The 26,591-nt window shown below is 38.2% G+C and overlaps 1 protein-coding gene across 3 annotated transcripts in view; it reads right to left on the bottom strand.

The window, feature by feature from the left end:
- Nucleotides 1–26,278, bottom strand: part of RPS6KA3 (ribosomal protein S6 kinase A3) — a 73,823-nt gene extending 47,545 nt beyond the window's left edge. For 2 of the 3 annotated variants that reach the window (XM_059467116.1, XM_059467115.1), the window contains exons 1-2: nucleotides 26,046–26,278; nucleotides 13,103–13,159 (exon numbers count right to left, since the gene is read on the bottom strand). In XM_059467116.1, coding sequence (XP_059323099.1) covers nucleotides 13,103–13,159; nucleotides 26,046–26,117 — 129 coding nt within the window. In that variant the 5' untranslated portion in view covers nucleotides 26,118–26,278. Of the gene's footprint in view, nucleotides 1–13,102; nucleotides 13,160–24,958; nucleotides 25,171–26,045 lie in introns of those variants that run through there. The other variant, XM_059467117.1, reaches the window with a different exon arrangement.
- Between the last annotated feature and the right edge of the window lie 313 nt (nucleotides 26,279–26,591).

The raw sequence follows: 26,591 nt of genomic DNA on the forward strand, positions 1-26,591 counted from the left end.
CGCTGTTACAAGGAGGGACCCACAAGGACTGAGTGCAAAACAAGGCCGGCTGCAAGTTCACTTTCCCATGAAATGAGCATTACCCAGATGAAGGTGAAAATTTCCTCAAAAGTGCAGTAAATTTCAGCTGGCAGATGACTAAATACTGATCAAAAAGCTTCCCCTCTACACACTTCTTGGCTTTACAAAATATAGCAAGAAACAGCACCAAACCTGTAACATCAGAAAAAAAGGTTTCATGGTTGAAAAAAGTAAAAGGCCACAGATCAACCCCTTCTGCAGCTAATAGAGATGGAAGTTATGAAATAAAGGACATAAGAAATGAACAAGAACAAACTATTAACCTCACACTCATTTTAGATAAAATCTCTAAATTTTACAACACAATTTTTGGACAGAAAGAAACCCTTCTGTCATATCTTTGCTTTTAGAACTGCAAAAAAACTTGACTATCAGCAGGACTTTTAAATAAACTGCCATTTTCCAATAACAAGCACACATCACTAGGGTAGATGTGCTATACATACTCAAGTTCATAAAAACCCAGTGGGAAGGAAATCTGACACAAGCAAAAAAATCCTTGGATGGGTTCAGTAATCATAAAAGCTCTTCCCAGACATCAAACATTGTTGACATGCTGACCAAAATCTGTAAAAATGAGGCTAAGGCTTTGACTTAACATCAACATCAGATAAGAAGATTAACAAATTTAATCTCAATAAATAATTAAAACCTTGATAATAGCTGAGCCATCTTAAGCAACTACTGGAGAAATTAATTTAAATACTGATAATCCTGGTTCCAGCATTACCCAGGTTTCACCTTTACCTGTTAATTCTGTACTGCCTTACAGAGTAAAGGTACGAAACAGAACAATCTTTGACATACAGTTACATACAGACATAAGTCTTAGTTATGATTTAATTTGCTTCTTAAAGATTTTTTCATATTTTTCACTGTAAAGTGATTTTCTAGCTCGTGTTCTTGTAAAGTCTTCACCGACTTTTTATTTTTACTACTTGATAGTTCATGTTATTATGGAAGCCTCTGCATCACTGATTTCTGCTGCACATAGAGCAACAACGCCCACAATTCCAGCCACAATCCTCCTGCCTCGACCTGCAGTGACCACAGCTGCTGAGGGACCAGCCACGGGGCTGTGTTCAGTGGGCACTGAGAGCCCCTCCAAGAGCCACTGCCTGACAAAGCCAAGTCACTCCCCCAAACTGTGCAAGATTTTGTTCTAAATACATCATTTAGCACTCAACTGTAGCAATATTGGGACTTTAATATTTCTTTTAAATAGACCCTATGAAAACATTAAAAAATGTTGGTGGATCCATCAGAAACTCTTTAGAGAACTATTTAATGAATATGTTCTGTTTAAAATCACATACTACAGTATTTTAAAATCTATTTTATATGGGGATAATTTACACATTAGAAACAGCCAGAATCACCATTAGGAAGCATCACAGTTCTGGATCTTCAACTTCTATGGTCAGGAATCAGAATAAGAAAAAAGAAATCCTTTTTGATAGCTTTGATCATAACAATTAAGTCAAAACCATTTTGCCAATATTGGCAAACACCTCCCTTAAACCTCAGCTATTTTTCAAGATAAGACTTAAATCAGTGTATCAGTCCTAAAATCGGGGTATGCTGTTGACCATACAATTATCAAAAAAAGCAATCCAAATGTGCAGCAGCCAAGATACTGCTTTTATAATTTTTCATTTGTTAGTATTGATTATGTAGCAACATAGATTTTTCCATTTTCATTACGGAAGTAGCAGCTTTGCTTTCACCCCTCTTAATCTCTTTTCAGGAATGTTTTGCTTCCTTTAGACAAATGCACTTTCCTGAAGCACATGTACATTTAGTACCAGCAAAGATAAGGCTGAAAACAGAAAAATGGATTCCCCAGCAATTTATTACCACTGCTCCAACAATGGCTATAGGTTGCCTTTTACTACTTTGTTAGCCTTCACTGTACTGCTAAGAGCTCTGCTGCACATGGCTGTGTTTGTCTGTCACAGGCATCATAATGTTGATCCCCACAATCAAATAAACTCTTTCTGAAGTACTGACTATGATATTAAACCTTGGTGCTGAAGCTACATAAAGCAGTTATGTCCTGTAAGGACAGTAAGCTTATTGGATATCAAGTGATTTTAAAAGGATGACTCAATGTTGGCACAGTTCCCCAGCTCATATACAGAACTTCCTTTTCCTCCCCTCCCTTGAGTCAGGAAGTCTCCTAGATGCATTTTTACTTTCCCAACTTGTTATGAACATAGGATAAATTTTAAGCATTATCTGCAGAAATTAGACCCTCCTTTTGAGTTATACTTTTATAAATAATAAAGAACAACAAACTGAAAACCAATTACTTTTACCTCTTCTAACAGAGCTTATAGAAATCTTCATTAAGATAAAAATGGGAATTAAAAATGTGAAGAATTCACCAGTCTAGATGTTTTTAAATACGTTATACACATTTTATATACATTCATATATTCTATACTTTTTATACTCCTACCCTCAAATTCAAAACTATCCTAAAAATAAAACTCACATTGCAACAAGTACTTCACAATCTCCCACCACTTTGGTAAGCAGTGTTAGTGAGCTAAATCATGGACTAAAATCCATTCCTTATAACTGTGACTAATATTCAATTTGAGTCACTTATAGAAGTAGCCACTACTTATCTGCTCATACACAAACAATTGTTCTAAAAACCCTCCTTCTGAAGTAGCAATTATTCCAATACAACAAGAAGCAAAGCAGTACCATGCATAAAATTAAGTCAAGCTGATCTAAGGATATTCTGTGTATGCTGTGTGTTTTACACTACTACCAAAGAAAAACAAGAGTAGAGCAGAAGTTCTAAATGTGGACATCTGAAGTCAGAAACCAAGGCTTTCACAATTTATTCTTTGCTTCTTTTTAAGAGATGGAAAAACCTACAATTTCAACTAACAGCATATCATTTGTTGCAGACAGTATCTATTGTTTTACCTGATAGTAAACAAGATTTCTTAAAGAAAACTTTATTTGTAAATGTTTAGTTTCAAGGTCTGGCTTTTTTTTTTTAAATTCTTAAATTGTTAAGTCTTTTAGAGGAAAATAATTTGTAGAGATAACAAAGAAAAAATTGTATTAATGTATTTATTCCTTAGCCTCTTTCTAATCTTTTTCATTTTTGGCTTCTTCTGCAACAATTTTGAGATCTAGAAGGATGACTATATCTGTATTTGTTTCATATTGACAACTCACAAAATGAAGACTGTAGACCTGGTTACTGAGACAGAACTCCACTCATTCTTTTGGTTGTACTGAAGAAGCCAGACAGGACTTTGAAGAATGAAGGCTGTCCCAGAGAAACAAGCCAGAGGACAGGTAAGGCCCTATGGACAAATGTGGTTCACCAGGCTGGGAGTGTCATTCTGAAAATGCTTTCTTTCCTTAGAATGAAAACACAAAAGGACAGGACAGGAGTAGGACACTGCCCCTTCCTCCCCAAAGGATCTGTGAGCAGTAGGTTGTTTGGCAGGTAAGCTGAGGAATTCCTTTAAGCATTTTAAAAGCTCAATGTCACCAAAAGCAGTTTTGCAATGCAGTTCTCTTTTGATCAAGCACAAAATTATCTCATGAACTGAAATGAGCTCGTCAGCATTGGAAAAAAATACTCATTGGGTGGAACTTTCTTTTCCCAGTAACACTGATATAAATTTTTTTCCTACTTGGTAAGCACTAACAGAGAATTGCAATTAAAAACTAATTAAAGTTAAAAAGCCCCAAACTATTTAGAAGGAAAAATAATCCCTGAGCATACTCAGCACTAATCTATGAAAACTATGAATCCTGTTTTATTATCATCATTTCCTAAATATATATTGAACTCTATATGGGTTGAAAACCCATAGTTTGGTCTGCAATAGCTAGCACTTTACAATCAACAGAATGTTGAAGACAACCTAACCAGGCTGCTGTAAGTAGATAAAACAATGTCATTATTTAAACAAATTTCTGAGGAATACCTTTCACGTTGCCTGTGGAAAAGAACTGCAATTCAGGACCATGAGTTGATAAGTATATATTTTATAAGATTTACGTTAAAAATCTCTTGATTATAATGCAATCCATGTTCTATTGTTTTACATTCATATCTTGTTTTGGTGTTTCACTTGTGGCAAGAAAATTCCATTTCATTTTTTAATATGCATTGCAAAAACTAATACAAATTGTTTAAACCAGTACATGGGCTAGTAGGTGTCTACTGCTTACAAGTTAACAGACCCTCACTTAAGTCATTACACAAGAAGGTCATGAGGTTTTGGGTTTTTTACCCCCTCACTGAAAAGTATTTGCAGACCTACAAAAGGATAAATGTGAAAACAGATTTGACTTCCAATGATAGAATGTTTACATGTAATGTTAAATAGTTCTGAAACAGTGCTTGGCACAATACAATACTCCACTAGTAATTTTTCTCAACATAAACCAAACTTTTTAATGCTTAAATATATGCCCAACAAGACAAATCACACAAATAAAACATGTCCTATGACTAATTTATCATTTGAAATAACCCTAACCCTGTTATGCAAGTATCACTACTCTTCACACCATTTCAGAAGTAAATTTAAGATACGAATATGCCCGAGTTATTTTAACTATCACCACACAGAGCCATATTTTACAGTTCAAAGCACTACATTAAGATGAAACTATTAAAATTAGTTAAAATTACCACTAATATTAAAAATACAAAGGCTTTTAATAAAACTTGACTCTCAGTGAGAAAACATGCAGCTAAGCTCACAATTAACAACCCCCACCTCCCCCTAAAATAGAAGTTTTACATTGTTACCGGTATGTAAATAATTTCCTAATAAGGCTAAATTTTATCAGCAGGTACCTTAGAAACTTCTACAAGATACAAACATACCAGAGACTTTTTTTAAAGGAAATACAAAACACTTCGTATCCAAACAACACTGATCCCTAAGCAGCGAAAGACTAAAACTGCTCTGAAATCCCAAGTTAAACAAAAGTAAAACTTTCCCCGTTATTCTCTTAAATAATAAACTAAGCTCACCCGAACAGAGCGAACACGCAGAGGCAGAAACTTAAACATGACTAAGGAACCATGATGTTTGGATTTTCTGACTGAGTGATCAGAAGTCTAGCAGGGAAGACCAACCCTGGCGTTTTTGCTGTGACCAGCTGTTCCGGCAATTAGAAAATTTCCTGTCAGGCAAGTCAGACACAGCTGGGGGGTGGGGAGAGAGAAGGGGGAAAAAAAGGTCAAAAAGAAAAGAAATTAAAAAAAAGACATGGATTTCACACACACACATATACAGAGCTGTGAAAGAAAATAATAATAAAGAAAGACTGGGCAGCAGTGGTACTCGTGCTGCTGATACTTACATAGATCAGCACAGGAAACTTAAGCAGATTGCCTGATAGCAACAGGCTGTTGCAGATGTTACTGATTCCTGGTTCCCAGAAAAGAACACCAGAGATCAGCATCTCTTTCAGAAATCACACTACTACACAACGTTTTACCGATTAAGCACAATAGCAAGTATTTTAAGTCCTATAGGTCCTATTACTATATTTTTAAGAATTTAACTTTACAAAATGTTATAAGATCTCACATATCATTATCTTATAGACTTCAATGCAGAGAATGCCTACAGGTTGTTTTTATTTACTACAACTTAGTGGGAGGACCAAAATGACCTTGTACTGAATCCTTTGAAATCCTGCACATAGAAAATGCTACACAGATGTTCTAGGCCAAGGCAAACTGCAGAAATATTTAAATTGGATTGCCCAGCTCAAATGTCTGACTTATGCACCAATGTTGTATTGCTCTGTAGAAAGTGAAATTCTTGAAGTAAAAAATATTCCTAAGCTTTCCTTCAATGTTTAAAAAGCCCCAGACACTTCAAATGTTTTAGGAATTAGAATTCAATCTATTTACTGTGAAGAGTAAGAGAAGAAGTTTTTAATTTGATCTCTCTAGATTTACTACGGGAGCTATTTTCCTGAAAATTGACACTATGTTTAGCCTTTTTGATACTTGTTAAAACAAGGAATTGCAAAGTACATGCTCCTTTGGCGGAACAAGATTGTTTTTCAAGTAATAAATAAACAAAGGCAAGTAAAAACCTTTAGTCAAAGGCATATACAAGTATTCAGCTACAAACATATCCAGGTGATTCTGTTTAGTGACTGTGTATCAAAGGAAACATACAGCAAAATACTCTAGTCCTGCTTGCACAAGACATGAAAACAAATCCACCCTGCACACAGCTTCCCTTCACTGGGTTCTAACAAATATCTGGATTACTTCATTTTTTGTTATATTTTAATTCCTCTTCAGAAGACAAAGCCAGTAATTTAAGTGACAGACCACATTGCTATCTCTAGCCCACATCCTGGCTCCCTACAGTATCAGTTTCTAGCATTTCCTTTAAATTGGGATTACACATCTCCTCACCATGAGCCAAGATCCTCTTGTCAAAATGGAGAGGTGAAATAAAGACCTGACTTTAGCCATATCCCAGAAGCAAAATTGCGCCCTTTTAGTGTTCTCTTGTACTCCTCTGGGTCTTTATTTGTGTCACATCTGCAGGGACAATCTTTCAAACTCTGTGTACTGAATATACACAATTACTATGATAATAAACACAGGCCTTCAGGAACTGCTACTACACAAAGGAGGACTTTGTAACTCAACTGAGGGCTCTGAAGTCCTCAATGCCAATGTGCTATTTACAGTCCAGTGTGGTGCAGCCTTTTGGGAAGCAGTTCTTCCTACAGCAGCAGTAATACAACATAAAGAATTATTAAACATTAGTTTCAAGATGAACAAAGCTTCTTGAACACAAGAAGCTTACTGCAACATAAGGATTTAAAATGTTTTATTAATAGCATAAAATTACTTGAAGCTTTCTTCTCTTCAATTCATTCAAACTTGTAGCTACTTTTTCCTTCAAAACTGAAATACCCCAAGAATTTAATTTTGCTCTTGGAAAACTTAAAAGTAATTTAAATAAATAAATGGGAGACCATTCAAGCTCTCTGCCATTACCTTGTAAAGAACAGATGCAATTACACTAAAAGCAGAGTGACCAGGAATCTTCAAGTCACTAAATTAAACCCTGTTGTACCAGAAAGAGCTAAAGGCAGAAATGGAGAGTAAATGGTAAGAGCAGCTCTAACTACAATATTCCTTAAAGATGAAAAGATACTGTGGGTAAATAATAATTTTTTTCTCTTGTGTCTGTAAAGGTAAGAGTGTATTTTGCTGCAGATATGCTGTATCTGCTAAGGGTGATGGGAATAAGGCATTTCAACTGAAACATTTGTACAATTACTGACTACTGCTCTCCAAAACCTTTTATGTGACCTCCCAGAGAAGTACAAAGCACAGTGCTCAGGGGTCACTGGGGTTACTGCACAACAATAGCTCTCCTATAACTGGCATGAGTCTGGCAGGTGGAAGAAATTTCTTGCGCTCTGGGAGAACACAGCCTGCATGGTTCCCAAAGAGCACCAGCAGCCAACCAGAAACATTAAGATACAAACTACACAGCTCACTTTGAGCATGTCTCAGAAGAGAGCTTGCCCTTTTAAATATTCCCTCATATACGAAGGAGACAGGTTAGAGGGCAGCAGTCCCCAACAGGGAAGTCTCTGATAAAAAGAAGAAATTGCTCCAGCAAGTTGCTTCCCCAATTTAAAATCTTTGATAAGGATTATATTATACTTGTTTATCAGGAGACACAAGTGTCTCCAAAACAAAGGGAATGTGGTGAGCCTGTCAGTCAGAGTCCCATCAATTGCAGAACTCCACTTGCACAATGCATTTCCTTCTCCTCCAGTACAGAAACAAAGTGAGTTCATCTCCCCCCATCCCCTCCTCATTGTTTAAATTGGATGATCTGAATTTACAAAAATTAAGAGAAATGCTGTCTAGACTTTCAAGAGAACAGAGCTCACATACACTACAGAGAGCAGGAGAAATGAAAACTGCTGAGGAACTCTCAAAGCAATAGAGAACATTTGGGAATCCATGAGTTGTACTGAATGCTGAAATATTGTCAGTTTATCTGAAGGACTCCATTTATATTCTATCTCCTATACCCTCAGTTTGAGAAGTGTAACAATGCAAATTAAGTCTTTACAGTGCTAGAAAAGCAAGGCTCTGTAGTATGGATTGCTTTCAATTATTTGCAAAAAACCAAAGAAGCAGTACACATATGGAATAAAAAGCCCTTGTTTGACAAAGGTCAACAGTTGAGGAACAGAGAGCTAATTTTTTGAGTTTTCAGAAGCAGAATAATATACTTTTCTTCATAATAAATACATTTGTATAGCCAAAGCAGAAATATTCTATTAAACAGGGGGTGTGGCAGCTTCCATCTGTCAGTTTACAGGCTTTGCAGGGCTACCATCTGTTTTCTCTCCATGTAACAAGTAAGCAGCTTGACTTTGAACATTGCTTACACTCTCAAATTATTTAAATTTTCTAACCAAGATCCAGAACATATCCTGCAACTAAGACACCAAATGCAAAATAAGTCACTCAGAAAATCCAGTAGAACACATTAAGGAAATTTTTGCTGTAATCTTTCCTCAACACCTGATGACATCTTAGGGGAAAAAAGTATTGCAGGGCTTGCCTTCTTTATATATTAGTTTGATATCTAAGAATTAACATCTCAGAACAATGGTCTGCACTGTTTACAAGGATGCTGTAACTTCTTACATGAGGACCTGCAAGTTCATTCTCAAAAAGGTAAGATGCACCATGTCACAAAGTCGCTAACAAAATTCATGCAAATTTCAGCAGAGTAGAGTGCTTTGGAAGATAATGAATTTCTAATTTTATTACATTAGACAAAAAACAAAAAGTATTCAGCCTTTTACAAAGCACAGTCTGGTCATTGAGAAGGAAATGACTGGATTTAATTTTTAGAGATGTAAATTGTTTGCCTAAAAAAACCCTTATTTGTTCCAGAATCAAGTTATTTGATTGTAAAATAAAACTATGCACATGAGTACATATATCTAAGTATATTTAGTAGAATACACTAAAAGTAATGTAGGAATCACAGAATACTTTCAAGTACAAGTTTAATATTTGCAATCCAAGCTACAAGTAGCTACACAAGTAGCTATTTCAGCTAAAATTAAGTATCAGTCTGTAAATAATGAGAAATCCAAAACTTGGATTATGGATTTGAACACCTGTGAATCCAAACATTTCCCTAATGTTTAAGAAATTATAGCTATGTCTTAAAGCCTCTACCACAGAGCCAAGAATTTTAACCAAAAAACTGACAAACATGCACACACAGAAAATTGGAATGTGAAGATTGTATCAGAAAAAGTAAAACAACAAAATCAGAAATGCCTTTATTGTCATGCTAACAGATATGACTGTTCTTAAACATGGAAACTGTTACTGATCACCTGAGCAGGAATATCCAACAGATGTTTAGAGCAGTCCTGAAACAGTGCTTCAACTTGCCAAAAGACAACCAAAAGTTTCTGAAACACTGAGCTCTCACCAGTACAGAATACTAAAAATTGAGACTAAACTGAAAATCAGCTAAAGCCTCTCTGAAATGTTTTAAAACCTAAAAATCGTTCAGTTTAGTTATGCTTTTTTCCTGAATTTTCCTGAATAATGTTCTCATCCGACATTATTTTCACAGATGAAGACACAACAAATGAGATTACCCCAGATTACCCTGGATTTAGAATTACTGCTTGAGTGACGGGGGCTGTTTTGCCCATGGCTGTAACTGGTGAATGAGCTCCCTCTCCTTATCTTGACGTCCCCACCCCAGTGCTTTACAGATTTAAATTGTAAATTGTATGGTATTCATACATGTAAAATACAGAATCTCAGCACCAGCCAATCAAATGCAATACTTCAACAAAGAGATTGTATTGTCCACATGCTTCAAATTATTTTTCCAATGTATACTGAAGCCTTTTTTAAAATCATGCTTTTCTTATAAACTCTTTCAATAAAAAACACCAAGTAGGAAGACAATGATCTTAATTTTCATCTCTCCTGACTACAAACAGATGTGTTACTTAAATTCTAGCAGGAAAACATAAGTGAAAAAGACTTTTTAAACTACTGACTTCTCTTTGCAAGCATTTATTACTCTACCTTTGACTACCCACTGACTAGTCATTGTTACTTTAGTTGCATATTTTTAGTAAGAGGATGACAGCTACTGAGATTTATTTTATCCCCTTGATCTGCATATTTCAATATGATTTGTTTTGGTTTAGTTTTAATTCTATGTGTGCCTTAATTCTGCTTGTTTAAAAGCAGGGCCAAAGCAAGAAGTTAAGGGTAGTAATACAACCCCACCACCTGCATTGAAGAGAGGCTCATCCCAGGTTTGAGATTGAACAGCTTCCACTTCTGCCTGTACTGGGAAAAAAACCCCTTTAATCCTTGCAGGTTACCAAAAAGAAATCTTCCTGCAACTTACAAATGAAAATCTCACTTCTAGTGAAAATAAAAATTTTTACAAAATCTTGGAACCTAATATTTTTCATATGCTTAATAAGTAGGCTTAAGCTAGTGGAATGCAGTGGTAATGCATCAGTTGTACTAAGTGTTCATTCAGTTACACAGAACCCAGAAAACAGAACATGAAGAACACAGCACAGACATGATACACTCTTCACATACACATAAAATGGGAAGCCACCTGTTAAACGAAGCTGCAGTTTCTGGTTAGCTTTAACTAGCAATAAAGCATGCAGCATGATTACAACAGCTCCAAACAATTAATTTGCTCAGTTAATCTCTATGGACACAGAGGTACAAAAAGCAATGGCAGACAGCACGAGAGTGAGAAAGGTAGCAAATAAAAAGCTTTAAATAGCTTCCCCTTTCAGTAATGTTCACTTAAGTTTTCAGATCGGGTTAAGCTTCAGCCAGCTGCTCTTACATTCATTTCCTGCTGGTCCCAGGTCATTTATGAGATACAGATAAAAAATTGTTGGCAACAAGCTATAAAGTCAGCTATAATCAGCACACTTTTGTTGCAATAAAACCAGAGTACTGAATGAGTTGACTTTTAAAAGAAGCAAGACTTTGAACCACAGAGCATCTTGGATTCCTTAGAAATGGCTATCTTTATAGCTCCTGATTTTCCTAAAACAATCACCAAATTTGAATCACAGCCATGTAACTCAGGCTTTCCTGTTAATTAACTTTACTTTTGACCAAAAGAACATGGATCTAATGAAACAATTTATCTTTTGATACACAGAATACCAGAGAAAGTTCCTACGTACACAGAACTGTGTTAAGTTTTAATATTTATTGTAAACTTCCTATCTTATTTGCATTATCAACATTCTATCCAATCACTTACAACAGCAAAAGGATACAGATTTCAAGCTTTCACCTTCTATCTCCATAGAAGTATGGCAACTTCTGTCCTCAACTTTCATATTTTACACACCTACATTCTGATCTGATTTGCCAGTACACCCGAGGCATTCTACTGTCCTCAGTTACAGCTGAGAAATTTCATAAATTGTTAGCAACTATGTAAGTGCCCCAAGTCCATTTAAGTGCATTTAAGTTAAACAGCACAACATAAATGAGTTTCAATGGTAATTTAGAATTGTCTGCATCTTGTATCAAAACAGATTATGAAGGACTGACAAATTCTCACATCGCAGCTCAAGTAGTATTTTAACACCTGACTGACAGCACTGGTTAACTTCCAGCTATAACTGACTCAGCTGAAGTAACATGTTGTTTAAAAACCCCTAGAGTAATTTACATCACAACTGGCAACCTTTTATTCACCACAGTCTAGAAATAAATGCAAAATATACTCCTAAAATACTGGTATGAGACATTAAAAAGCTGAAACAATCTTAACCAAGCAACTCAAGCATGACAGAAAGAATATCAGATTAATGTTTCAACTTCTTGATGGTTATACTGTATTAAAATCAATTGCTCACAAAAAAAGCAGCAGTTTGGAAATTTCCAAAGGAAATACAGGGAAACATTTGCAAGCATTCTGTAGTTATCAAATATTAAAAGAGAAGTTTGATAATTTTGAGGGATAAACATTAGCTGACTGCCAGACACCCACCCAGCCACTTTCTCAATCCCCCTCCTCAGCAGGACATGTAGGAGAAAAGCTCATGCCCTGCCTTGAGTACAGGGACAGCACACACCAGTTACCACCATGGGCCAAAGAATATCTATTTAGGGAAAATTGATTTCACCTGTTGCCAGGATAGTGAGAAACAAAGATGAAGCTAAAACCACCTTTTTCTCCACCCTCCTCTTCTTCTCAGGCTGATACCACTCCTCTACCTCCTGCCTGTCAAGCAGCACAGGTGGAATGGGAAACAGCTTGGACCATTACTCACAGCCTGAAGTCTGCCCAATATGCAATAGCAGCATATAAACCCTGAAGTCCAACCAAGTATGGAGTTTCAAAAATTGTTTTTACTGGCAAAGCCATTTATCACCAGACCTAAGATTCAGCTAGTACTCTCTAACATGAAAGCACAGTTAAACTTCACGTTTGACAAAATTCACAGGCATTGCAACAAGAAAACTGAACTTGGTACCTTCACATTACGAAATTTTGTAAACTGCAAGTCTGACATGAAGGCAAGGAACCTTAAAAATGATCATAGCCAGGAAGGTTCATTGATCCCCTCTTTAGTAACAATCTCGATTTCTGAGAAGCCCAGGTTAAGAACTCCTTTGATGAATGCCTTTAAATAACAAGCACAATGGAAACTAGACTTTCACAGCTGTTCCTCACACTCGACCTTCCCTGAAACACTATTAAAAGCTGAGGAATGAATTTTGAGAACAGTAGGATACCAAACTAGACCTGAGTCAGTGAGAAAAAAACCTCTCTCAAAAACATTAAGATCTGAGAGCGCACCCCATGTCCAGTAATCTCAAACAACAAAACACTAGTGGCAAACTGCCATGATGAATTAAGAGATGTCAGCATGCTCCAAAATTGTACAGTTTTTATTACAGCCATCTTTCACTTACAGTCTGTTGGTTGATATCATCTTCTCCCATAGGTTCATCCACAATTTGCTGTCCATTCTGTAAAAAAGACACAAAGTGAAAATAAATACTGAATCCAAGTACAGAAATAAATATATTTGAAATAGGCTTTCACAGCATGTTACTGTACTCTCTTCTCCATATTCTACAAAAGCAGGTAATTGAAAGTAAACATTGAAATTGAAAAAATGAAAAGTAATTGAAAGTAAACAGTAAAAAGGGAAAATTCCCTGTTGCTGGCATGTAATGCCACTCTTGCTTTGATCCTTGTGTATTGTCAACCTGGATGAAGTCACAGTAAGAAATACATAAAACCACCTGGCATCTGAAGCCTCACTACTACACAGGTAGACATTATTTTCCATTACTCCAATTTCTGCAAAACAGTTAAACCTGATGAAGACTGAATGGCAAAAAGCCACACAAAATAAACAGATAAAGGGGCTCCTTCTAAGAGCATGACCTTACACAGCAAGTCAGTCCTTATTCCACCTTAAAGAAAAATATTTAACTACAGTATAGACTTAAAAAAAATTTGAATGCAATTCTAATTTTACAGCATTTTCCACTTTCTGTACCTTCCCAAGGGCTATTCTAACAAGCAATACAGAAAAAGTCTTTGAAATTTAGCCATAAAAATTAAAAAAAAAAAAAAACAACCCCCCCCCCCAAAAAACACTTTAACTTGTTGGTCAACAAAAGCTTTCTTTTGCTTGACAGTGATACTATACTTGGAGAATTTCTAAGAGATATTCTTCCCTGAAAGAATTTGAATGACTTTGCTTGCACAACAAGCATGGCCAATAGGAAGTTGTAAGTAAAAGTATGTATTTCCTAAGTTAGGGTACAGGGCATCGCCTCAGGCATTAATTCTTAGTTTGCTCCTAAATTTTAACAGTGATTCAGAATCATTTTAGAAACAAATGAAAAACTATTAAAAATGGTTACCATTTTCCAATACCATTGGAGACAGAATTTGAGCTCATTTGTGCATTGTTTCCCTAGAGAATCCAAAGTCTAATTAATCAATTTTTTCAAATCCTAACTTACTTAAAAGTTACATACATGTATAGATAGTTACCTTTTAGATGTCAGAAAGTTAATAAAAGCTGTTCAGAAATTCAGATTTTAGTTTCATTTCACACCTTCCTTCCCATTACTCAGTTTTTCAGCACAATTCTTCAGAACTTTCCTAACATCTTCTGTAACTTCTGATTGATAGAATCTTCTAGCTTGCATATGGCTAGAGGAGAGTCTTTCATATGTGACAGATTAACCACTTAAATGTTTTAATTTTCAAATACTGCAAATTACCTCTTACAAATTTTAATTTTCAAATATTGCAAGCACACTGAATGTTCAATCAGACGATTACCAGCTCTCTAGCAACTGATCATTTTTTAAATTTCTTTTTTCTTTTTTTTTTTAACCTGGAAGATGCAGCTAGAAAAAGTTAAATTATAGGAATCATGGATTTCTCAAATATGACACAGGTGGGTTGGGATTTTTGAAGGGGTGTTTCTTCAGGGTTTTTTTAGGGGCTTTTTTGGTGTTTTTGGTTTTTTTGGGGGTTTTGGGTTTTTATGGGTTTGTTTTTTCTTTTTTTTTGGTTGTTGTTTTTGGTTGTTTTGTTTAGGTGGTGGGGAGGGGAAGAAGGCAGGGTTTTCTGATTGTCTTCCTAGTGCAGACATCTGGCACATGGTAGCAGAGCTATTTACTCATCTTTCCTGGCTTCAGGAAGACACTAGAGATTTCTGACATGACTCTGGAAATCATCTTTCCATGATGGAAAGATTTCTTTCTAGTAAGAAATCAGTGGCATGTGCTATACATAACTACAGCAGTGAATATAATCTTTAAAAGCTGTCTCAGTTAAGGGCAGTTAATACAAGCTTTTATCTGTACAGCAAAGGGTAATTTGATGATTCTCCAAAAAGCCCACATTCCCCACACTGTAACATCTTTTACTTATAGTGTACAGGCAGTGAATATTGTATTGTACTATCCTTCTTTAAGATACATTAAAAGTTAATATTATCAAACAGAAGACCAGAAAAATACCAGCTTAACTAAGTAACAGAAATGAGTGTTTTTAATAAAGCTTGTTTACAGGGACAAGCTGTATATTGAGTACACATATATCATTACCATCAAGGCCACAAGTCACATACTTCCCCTTTTCTCAAATTTATGACATAAATTAACATCAGTATTTTAGCTATATACCTCTACATTCTGTTCACGCCACAACATAGCTTCTTTCAACCTTGCAATCAGAAAAAAAAAAAAAATTAAAAAAAAATCAGTGGAACAAATAAAATAATTGACTTTAGCTGAAAAGGAGGAGTCTGTAATGTCCTAACAGCAACAATGGCTAAACACTGAGGCCTAAAATAGGGCAATTTGTATATCAAAACCATGTGCTCTACACTGACTCCACTCCACATGCAGATTTTCAGAAATAGTGATTCCTGCTACAATAGTCATTCTGCTAAATAGAAATGTACATTAACTGCAGGTTAAAAAAGAATTCACAACACAGTAAGTTCTCACATTTACTACTTTAAGACAACTGAAATCAGTTGGAAGTGAAATGCACCCTCAGAAACTTCAGACAAGCTTCCCTTCAAAGACAAAAAGGCAAGATCAACCTCTGTTTTTAAAAAGGCTCTAATCTTCAACCTCACTGACTTTCTCAGCAGTCAACCAGAAAAACCACAGCAAACTTCTGCAAAACAAATAAACTGTTTTGCACAATCTGGTCTTCCTGTTTGATCCTGCACTCCTCACAGTTACTTTTCAGCTGAACTCAAGCAAAACACACTCAGTGGAACTAGGAACAAACTCAAGGAATCAGCATGAGCACCATGCAGTCCTGTCTGAGCCAGAGCACTGGCTTAGCAAGATCTTTTCAAACAGGTCTACCCAAGCAATGATTATGCCAAGGGAATCACTGGATGGTAGAACCAGTTTTTCTCAGAACAGTCTGAACCATGTAAGGTAAAGAAGAATATGTATATATGATTTATGGTTTGCTGGTATACACCATTGAATGGAAAACAGCTGTGTATTCAAAAAGGCTACAAAGTGCACAGCCTTTCTTAGGAGTTCAAATGGAAAGCCCAAAGGTTCCTGTTGGAAATGGCACTATTGAAACCAGTGTGGAGTGAGGAGGTCAGCAGCACACTTAAGAGGTGAGAAAATGAAACATGTTTTGTTTTGCTGGGTGTAGACTCCCTCTAGTATTTAACCAGCACCAAGGGCCTGCCTCAGTGACATAACAGGCTGGGAGCAGATCCAATAGTCTGAAGAACACAGACTAAGAGAAGGCTGAATAATATATCTTTCACATTCTCAGATTAGTTTAATTCAAAGGACAGAGACTCTAGACCCTGATTATTCTTCAGGTGCTCTCCTCTCATAGCAGGACAACTAAGTTAGCAGAATTGATCCAAGATCTGGCTATTTCCAGTACTCTGGTTTCAAGAGTAAAACATATTTCAGATGGCAACACAAGAGAAGTACAAGAAAAATAACAGAAAAGGTCCACAGAAAATTTCTACTTCCACCTGAACACATGACCAAGCAATTTCTGCCAGGGAAAGGAGGGTCTACATCCCTTACATAGGCAACCTACAAAACGGTCTTCCAATCCACTCTGATTCAACTTCCTATTCTGTTTTCCAGTGGAAAAAGTCATGTTAATTAAGTTACAAAATTTGTTTCCTCAAAGCTTTTAAACCTGTTGCCATATCTCACTAAATTAGTAGAAATCAATACCTAAACACAGCTGGGCTCCAGCAGTTTTCCTGAAATCAAATGGTCAAGAACACAAAGAGTTCTTACAGGTTCTCTACTAGGTATAAAGCAGGCAGACACCAGGGAATCTTTATCAGGCAGCTAGTACATGAATGTCCCCCAAATGATCTGACAGAACATGTGACACAAAAGTCAATCAATCATCAATATTTCTAGCAATCAAAAATTACAGGTTTCAACCCACTGAGCTCTCAGAATGTAAGAACTCTTAGGAATTTCCTGGCAGAAAGACAGCTTAAAGCAAGCTTTTTTAAAATTCAAATTATTTCATATCTGGACCAGCAATGCACACCCATAAAAAGCACACTGCAGGGACAATGTGGTCACAAGCAGTGTCACATGCTAAGGTACTGTCATCAAGAACACACAGTCATACCAAACCCTTTGTAACAAAGAAGTACACCAAGAAATGCAGCCCAATCTCCCTACAATCAATTAACCACTTCCTTTGAAGCACTGAATATCCTGCACTTTACACGCTACAGTTACATATGGACCTGCAAGTTGTAATGCCACTTTTTTTTTTGTTTTCAATTAGTTCCAGCATTTACTGCAAGAGATCCAATTTGTCTCAGAAGTCTGGTAAAACTCACCTGCACAATAAACCTAATGCTTTTCACATCTACCTTTCTGATTAGTGCTGGATCCAAATAGGCAATTTTTTATGTACAACACAGCACCTAGCATCCAAAAATACAATTAGGACTTAGCAATCTGGGGCAGGATATCTTATTTTAATAATAATGTCAGGTAACCATCATTCACAGTGCAGTGTTTTTCACATGTATCCAAACCATACCAATTGAAATTTTAAGTGAGCAAATCACCACGTTTCCTATTGTATTCATTTTTTGCATTTTCCCCTTAGTTTCATCAATAATATGATAGACAGTATACACTTGAGTTTTTAGATTTAGTTTAGCATTTCCATTCTAACATTCTGTTAATCTTTGTTCTTTTCTACAGTCAAAAAGGATTTTTTTTCTGAAGGGCATTAAGTTTGTCCCCAGACCTTCTTTGATATTCGACACCTCCTACCACCTCTACAATATCTCTCCTTTGCATTTAGACTATTGTTGGACTATTTTGGGATATTTAAGTATTCTTTCTGCTAAATATTTTAACTTTTTTCTTCAATTATGTTTGTCAGCTACTTAAAAACTCTTTATGAAACTGATACCAATTGCATCTTTTGGAATAATTCTTCTGCCATTAAACTCAACATTTCCTAATTATTAATACTAGACTTGAGTATATAAATTAGTAAGCAGTCCTTATACTATTAACAGATTTCAGTAGACTTGGCAACTACTGGCTTTTCCATGTAATTGGTGCCTTGTAGCAGAACCACAAAACTCAGTAAAAACAAAAAATGTTATATTCCTAGACTTAGCAATTAATCAAGACTTAACAAGAGTTAAATCAAGAATTAAACTGTGTATCAGTGCAGAATGATGCTTTGAGGACACAAGCAAAAGAGATAAGATGTCTGAATCAGACCCTTACAAATTGTTATTTGGAAGTTTTAACATGCCAATGAGTAACATAGGTGATGAAGGCTCTCTCAGGTAACTCCTAGTTTTCAACTATGAAAACTTCCAGATCTACCCAACAACTGGAGTTATTTAAACACATGACAACTTTCAGTATTATTTAGTCATGAAAACACTGGGTATATATAGATCTGAGCTCTTTCCCTCTGTGTTTTCAAGGGACTCTCAACTGACAAAGCCCAAGAACTGAGTTCCTTGGATAGAGGAAAGCTGTGACAATGCTTCTGGCTTGTTTCAAAGCAGCACAAAATGCAGCATTCCCACTGAAACACTCATAACAAACCTGTGCCACAAGGCACTGTGTGGAACCACATTTAGTAAAAACCTTTCAAACTCTGCACACTCAAAACTGCTATTCTAAGCAGCAATGAACTACCTCGAGAAAAAATTTGCTGGTCTGCAAAAAATAGTTGAAAATAAACTAAAAGGACCTTAAGAGGTCAGCTGATCTATCTCCATGTACCAAAGCATGATCAGCTATTCCTACAATGCTGCTCACAAGACATTTATGTCTAAGCCCTTAAATCTTCAGGAGTTTTCACAATCTATTCCAGTGCCTAAATAAAATATAAGGCTTTAATAGGATCTGAATTAATGACTTATGCCCTAACTTCTGAGCTGTGAAGCCACACAGATCCAAAGCACTTACCTAAATCCTGACCTGATTAAAATTTACTAGATGTAAATAGCAGAAGTGAGCCACCATCTTAGACTTCTCTAGCTGTTCTCTTATAGCACTTATCCAAAACATTTTGTATGTGCTGTTAGAAATAATACATGCAAGTATCAAAAACTCCTTATTAAAAAAATATCCCATAAGCATTTTTAAATATAAAACTTTGTTAACTTATGTTCCATGAATTCCACAGAATTTATTTTCCATTTTATTGTCTAAGGTGACTGGCTTCTTCATGTGCTAAGTATTAAGAGAAACAACAGGATGTTGAAACTTGCCTCTCCACAGACAAACTGAGATAAAAGCCATTAACTTGCAAATCATTTAGGTACAAAGCCAAACTTCTTTAAGTTAGGATACTTGGGCAACTTTATGTGATTTTGTAAACCCTATCTGCTTTGCCACCTTCTTCCCATCTAGTATGACTCAAGAGTATAGCTGAACAATACAGTAAAGCAGTCACCCCTTTCCTGCACTGCAATGCTTTCCTTCCCTGGCATTTCTCCAGCACTGTGCCAAGGAACATTAGAAAAGAATAGTAAAAAAGTTTGCAGCTCTCAGCAAGAGTTAGTCTCTGAATTAACTTGAAGTCAAACATGTGCGACAACATTACTCAAGATGCTGTACATATACTGTTATAAAATCTTTGTCTTGGACAAGCAGTCTGTGTAGCTAAAACCAGCTCCAAATCATGTGTGGTCATGCGTTCACAAAAAAACCCCAACCAATCAACCAAAAACCCAAGAAAATGAGAAAAAGACAGCGAAGAGAAAGGCTCAGTTCTCTACCTAAACAAGTGGATGGGTAGTAAATTATTACACTTAACAGATCAATTCAGCAGCCTTAGTAAAAAACAAAGCCAAAACCCCACAGCACCCCATCCCTGTTCATGTGCTCCAAAGAGGAAGAAGAAACATACACATTATTAGAAATCACCCACCTTAATCTATCCAACTACTGCTGCACAGTTGACAATAGAAGAAATTCCTTCTGCTTGAACACATCTTAAGAGTGACTCTGGCACCTGAGAGTGTCCAAATCATATACCAAGCCTGCATCTGCATGAGGAGGCAGGTGCAGCTCTCCTTCCCTGCCTCCTGCAGTGCCAGGCCCCCAGAAATGCCCTGTGCCCTCCTGGGCTCTGCCAAGGACTGGATGCACTCAGGGAGGATGAGCCAGGCCCTTCCCTGTGAGCAGGGACAGGCAGCAGGCACGGCAAGGCCCTGCCCTGCACTCCCCTGTGCTGCACACACTGGCTTTCGGAAGTCAGCCAGTTTATCAGAATTCATAATAAATTCAAAGGGTGAAATCTACACTTTTTTTACACTTACTTTATAATTTACTATTTTGACACATTTTGCTAAGAATAGAGAATAAGTTGTGGAACAACTTCACTATTTCCTAAAATTCAGGATTTCTGAAGTATAGTTCTGACTATGTAACAAAAGTCAGCTACAGGAAGACAGAAGGAGAAAGAATCCCCATGAAGTTAAAATAATTTTTTCACAAGTAAGTCTAAGTTCTAACAGTAACTAATTTTGATAAACATGTTATGCAAGAAATAATTAAGATAATATTTACATCCTAAAACCACTACCTTTTGAATATGCACGACAAAGAGAGTTTTATTTTTCAAAGCTATGTATCATTGGACATTTAAAATCACAAAATACCATTTCTTCACATCATCTACATATAGCTAAGCATGTTTCAATAAATTAACACTTGGATTAAGTTATTTAAATATTCTTTTAACATTTATTTTAATTTAAACTTAGAAACTGTCAGGAAACATACCCAGACCATAATAAAGTATTTTAAAGACACATACTCACACCAAATTGAATGGCTTCACTTAATAAATAAATAAATAAATAAATAAATTATTTCCTCCAAAAATACTTAAGTGGAGCATTAAGCACACCACAGAGGTTTCTTGCATCAAAGCAAACATATGGTAACTCTCACTGATAGGAATAAACCAGCAGTAACTTTGTGGTCAAGGCACTGGAGTAGGTCCCAAAAAATCAGAGTTCATGTAATTCTAGAAGAGACTCAGTGAATGATGCTAGATGGGGTCACTAAGCTGTTGAGCCTCATTTTCCCATCTGCTACACAGGATTTTTTTCTCCCCTCTACTTCCAGGGGGGTGAGGCATTTAATCTTATTTCAGGGAATAAGGGGAGAATAAGTAGAATAAGTAGCACAGTATCATGTATGCAAGCATATAGCACAGCAACGGTGGTATCAACCACTTCGCCCAAACTCAAATGCTCCCTGAAGGGATTCTAACTTTTCCCAGTTTTACTGATTAAATTGTTCCCCTCTTGAACATCACCAAGATTGAAAAAAACCAATTATATGAATCCACTCTGGCCTAAAAAAGTGCTTAAAAGTTTCACTATTGGAATACGGCTATGAATTATATATCTGGTGGAAAAAAGAACCCAAACAAAAAAAGCCTCAAATTCAAAACAAAACATCTCCCCACAGAAAAAAAACCACAATTCCAAACCAGTATCTTGAGTAGGCTCTGAAAGCTGGTAGATCTGCCACCTGCCAAGATCAGTCAACACCCAAAGTTAGTATTTTTGATGTGCAGAAATAATTAAACGCCCACCTCCGTCTATGTTTCAATGTGACTTTAAGTTTAGCATTTCAAATGACAAACAACTACAGTCAGTGTGACAGACCACAACCAATTCAAAGACAACAGACACACCTTTAAATGTGTCAATCTGCTCACATCTACTTTATGTTACAGCTGGGGCAAGAAATATTGCCTACACTACAACAAACAAAACAATAACAAGATAAGAACTGCCCATGTCCTAAGAAAAGCAACAGAACCATTCAAAGAAGTTAAACTCTACACCTTTACAAGGAAATCAAGAGCTGCAGAGAGCACACAGTAGTGCATGGAGGTACTGAATTCAACAAAGTAAAGCTTCTGCCTATTCCTGTCCCACTCAGCTGACCACAGGACATGATTATTATGTTACAGACTAGGATTGTGTTAACTGAAAAACAAAGCAGGTAAAATGGTACCAATAAGGATATGAAAAATCTGAACACCTCTCCAACACTTTTCATGCAGATTATGTGTTTCTCAAGACAGTATTTACATACATATAAGATCTGTTATCTGTCTATCACAACAGTTTGTGGAATATAGTGTATACTACTTATTTAAATGAAAATTAAATTTCCAATTCCCATTTTAACTCAGTACAAGAAAACATCACCCCACAAATCAGTGAAAAATTCAGACTTCAGAATGCACTATGCTGACAGCACTTCTGCATGAGAAGCGAGAGCCGAGCGCTGCACATGATTTTGTCTATAACGGAGCGACAATGGATAGTCTTCAAAACCCCACAGACCAGTCCATTTAGGTGATTCCACTTTGGCTTTAACTATTTACCTGTGTTGGCTATACCAGAAATGACTGTAAATATAGCCTTTGCTGCTGTGGAACACAAGTACAACACTGATTACACGGTACAGAATGTGAAGAGACAACCACAGGCTCAGGGCTACATGTGGCAAGACATCTGACAAATTTCAGCTTCCAGGCCAGAAATACATATTGACATAGAGAATGCCACACTGACAATCAAAATGAAATTACAAAGCAAAATTTGCATTATACAAGTTTCTTTAAAATAACAGCATGGTTGTTAAATGCTAGCATCCCTTGTCTCATGGAAAGTTCAAATAATTCTGGATACAGAATATAAAACAAAGAAATTTGGGATGGAAAATTCATATCACCTATTTAAACACCTGAACAAGTGACCATAAACTCTGTCAAGAGCAGTGGAAAAAAAAAAAGACCTTTCTCCACAGCCAGTCTGGAGCATCTAAATTAAAGCACTTAATGACGATTGTCACAAATACTTCCCAGAACACCTAGTAAATGGCATCTCCTTATGATGGCCAGTTCTTTCAACATACTGGTGTCCAAAATTTGGCTGCCATAACTGTATTCATTCTCCTCCAGTTGATATTAATATGCATGGCTGGGAGTGCAGACCAAAGGATCAGGCTAGTTATTCAGGCATTCAAATGCAAACTCAAGTCATCAATACTTAATTTCCTCAAAAGCAGATGACTTGCAATAATGGGCATATTCTCACCAAGAAAAACAAACCTGTGCTTGTTATGAATCCTGAGTAGACCCTGAGTCAGTAAGAGACAGCATCATTCCACAAGCTTTAAAGGTGCTGTGATTTACAACATGAAACTGAAACTACACATACAGACAAAATATTTTTAAAATAGTGTAATAGCTTTACATATTAAAAAAGCTGTCAGAGATGCAATGTGGATCACTGACCTATGTGCACCTGTAGAAATAGAAGTCCTGAAAATCATAAAGCCACATTTTATCTTAAAAAAAAAATATTGTCTGCTTTATTTTTTAAGAAAGAAAGACTATATTCTACGTTCTGCACACTTAAGTTAGAGCAGCTCTTTGTGGTTAAGGACACTTCTAATCTAAAGCTATTTAAAGGTATTCTAGTCCTCCTCCTAAATTTGCTCACCTATCACAGAATATCACCTCCTTGGTGGTACCACTGTAACTACAGGATTGCACTGGGAAACAAATGAAAAATCAAGTCAATTAAATATTCTATGAGTCGTTAAGAAAAGGAAAGTGTCTGAGCTGAGTTTTAGAGCTCACAGATTTGTAATTCCATATGCAGCTAATACAGCATTACAAGAACTGTGTCAGCAAATCTGAGAGGTTAGCAGAAATGCTTTACTGAGCACAGCTAAGACATTATTAGTATCAAACTATGACTGAAATCACAATGAGTTTCAGGCAAATGTAAGAACATTTTTGCCCAAGGATACTCTTGCAGAATAGGGTCTGTAATTAGGATATTGCTATGTTACAGATAAACACAACTCATGCAAATCAAAAATCCAAGTTATGTATTTAGGTCACTTGTCTATGTATTTGAATTAAACTTATCTGTTTTTACTAAAATATCTTTTCTTTAATAGTCATTTCACATAAGCAACCTTTCTAAGTAACTTTTTCCTTTTGAATGTCATCTGAGGAGCTTTTGCAGGTGCAGCCTGGTCTTTTCAAAAACTGTTTATTCTAGGCTAGGGCCTTGGAGTGCAAACCTGTCAATTCATGCTGTTTCATGTTTTATTATTGGTCCTATGCATTTTTTTGGTGATAAACTACTATACATGGTACACTCATGTCAATAAAAAAGTTTAATTACTTTTAAGGAAGTGATAAAATACACTTGTTTCAAAAGGTTTAGGACAGCAACTTAAAAACAAATGATGTCTTAAATATGCTAAAACAAAGTAAAATCATGGAAGTACACACATTGCAGTTAACAATCTATTTTTCTACATATCTAGAAAATACACTATTATTGAAGTTAGACCGCATGCAGTAAGCATCAAAGACTAAAGTAACAGTTACTTTTCTCTAAATGATTAATCTGTTTTCCCCTACCACCCTCTGCCCCACCTTCAAGCATCACACTACTATTGTAGTAACTCCCAGTTTAAAATCATGTAAGATCACTACTCCAGAAGTCAGTGAATAACTAGCACGAATTTAAAAGTAACTACAGTAGCTGGCAAGAATAAAAAAATGTATGTGCCTGTCAGATCTGAACTGTAGGTTCCTCTGACTCCTTGAGATACAGTGACTTTCAGCAGAAGGATGACAAGACAAATATCAAAAGGACAAATCCTGATACTGCAAAAACTCTGCATTGGTCCCTCTATGCTCGTCTCACTAAGGAGAGTCCTAACCTTGCGACTAATTGTTGTGAGCTGGCCTGGGTCCACACCGTTCCACATCAGCATCACTTGAAGCAGCCTGGCTGAGCATCAGCTGGAGCCGATTCAGGTCGAAGCTGCACTGTCAAAAGCAGCTTTTTCTTTTCAGATGGAATCTGGTCACAAAGTAGCACACGCACTGTGGGCTACTAGGGACTCAGGGAGCAAGCATAACTGACAGTGTAGGTGCAGTGTTTACATAGATCCAAACCAAGAGTAGTAGGAAAAAAACATTAAAATAGCTGAAAGCTTCTATGGCCTCGGTATCAAGTAACTCGAATTTCCAGCCGCTCTCATTATTCCAGCCTAGGAAAGCTGACACGCGTCCTGCCTAACAAGGACAGGCACAACACAGCACTCCCCGCTACCACAGCGGGAAACCCAGACTGCGCGGCACCCCGGGCTTCTTCCCGGCAACGCCGCCGAGCACAAAGCTTCACCCATGCTCCGACACCCTTCACGTCTCTGCGGTTTCCCAAATTCTTGCGAAACTGCCGGCAACCCTATCCTGCCGAGATAAGTGGGCAGCGGCACCGGGCGGGGACCCACACGGGGAGCGGCGGCAAGGCGAGGGCACCGGGCAAGGCGAGGGCAGGCCTGGCCCTCCTGCCCACCTCGAGCCCCGCCGGCGGAGGCGACGGGGCCGCCCCGGGAAAGGAAACTCGCCGTGACAGTAACCAGACACCGCGCTGGAACAAAAGCGCCCAGCCGGCGGCCACCGCGGAGGCAGGTTACTCCCTCCCGGGAACGGGGCGGAAGGGGAGGGAGTGCGCCGAGAGCAGCCCGGTCCCGGGAAACACGCCCCGAGCCCGGTGCGGGCGAGGGAGTCCCGGCCGATGCCGGCCGTGAGTCAGTGCTCCGGAGAGGAAGCGGCGTGCAGGGGCCGGCGCTCGCCGCGCTCCCCCGCCGGGCCGCTGCCGCCCGGCCCCCGCCCGCTGCCCACCCCGAAACCTCGCTAGGGGAAATTCTGCCCATCCCCGGAGCGACGGCAGCACCGGGAGTCCCGGTCCCGTCCTCTCCTCACAACTTTCCCCGCAGCACCCCCCCGCCCGCCCCGTACCTCGGTGCTGCTCTCGGCCGTGCTCTCCACAGCCATCTTCTGCCAAGGGTCTGCCAACTGCGCCAGGGGCATCTTCCCCGCCCGGCTCCCGCAGCCTCCGCGCTCCGCGTTCCCGCTACCCGGCGGGGGCGGCCAGGCAGGCAGCGAGCGCTGCGGAGGGCGCGGGACAGCCCGGCTGGCTCCGGCGGCGGCTCCTGAGGCGACTGCTGCCCGCTGCCGCCGCGGTGCGCCCGTCCCTCCCCCGCGCCCTCCCCGCTGCCGGGCGGGGCCGCGCTGCCGCCCTCCCCCGGCCCGGCTCGGCTTCCGCTCACGACATGGCGGCCGCCGGGTCCCGCCCGCGCCTGCGCCCGGCGGCCCCGACCGTCGCCGTTCCGTGCCCGTGAGGGGCTGAGCTTTCAGCGCTGCCGCTGGGGCGGGCGCGGGCCCACGGAGAGGGGCTGCAGGAACCGGGACTGCGGCCCTCCCCGGGCTGAGGGCAATTGGAGACACGAAGAGTTTGTTTGCACAAACAAGCGCGGAGGGAGAAGTCGAGAGGCGGGTGAGACG

This window comes from Ammospiza nelsoni, chromosome 2, assembly GCF_027579445.1.
Source record: "Ammospiza nelsoni isolate bAmmNel1 chromosome 2, bAmmNel1.pri, whole genome shotgun sequence".
Classification (NCBI taxonomy): Eukaryota; Metazoa; Chordata; class Aves; order Passeriformes; family Passerellidae; genus Ammospiza; species Ammospiza nelsoni.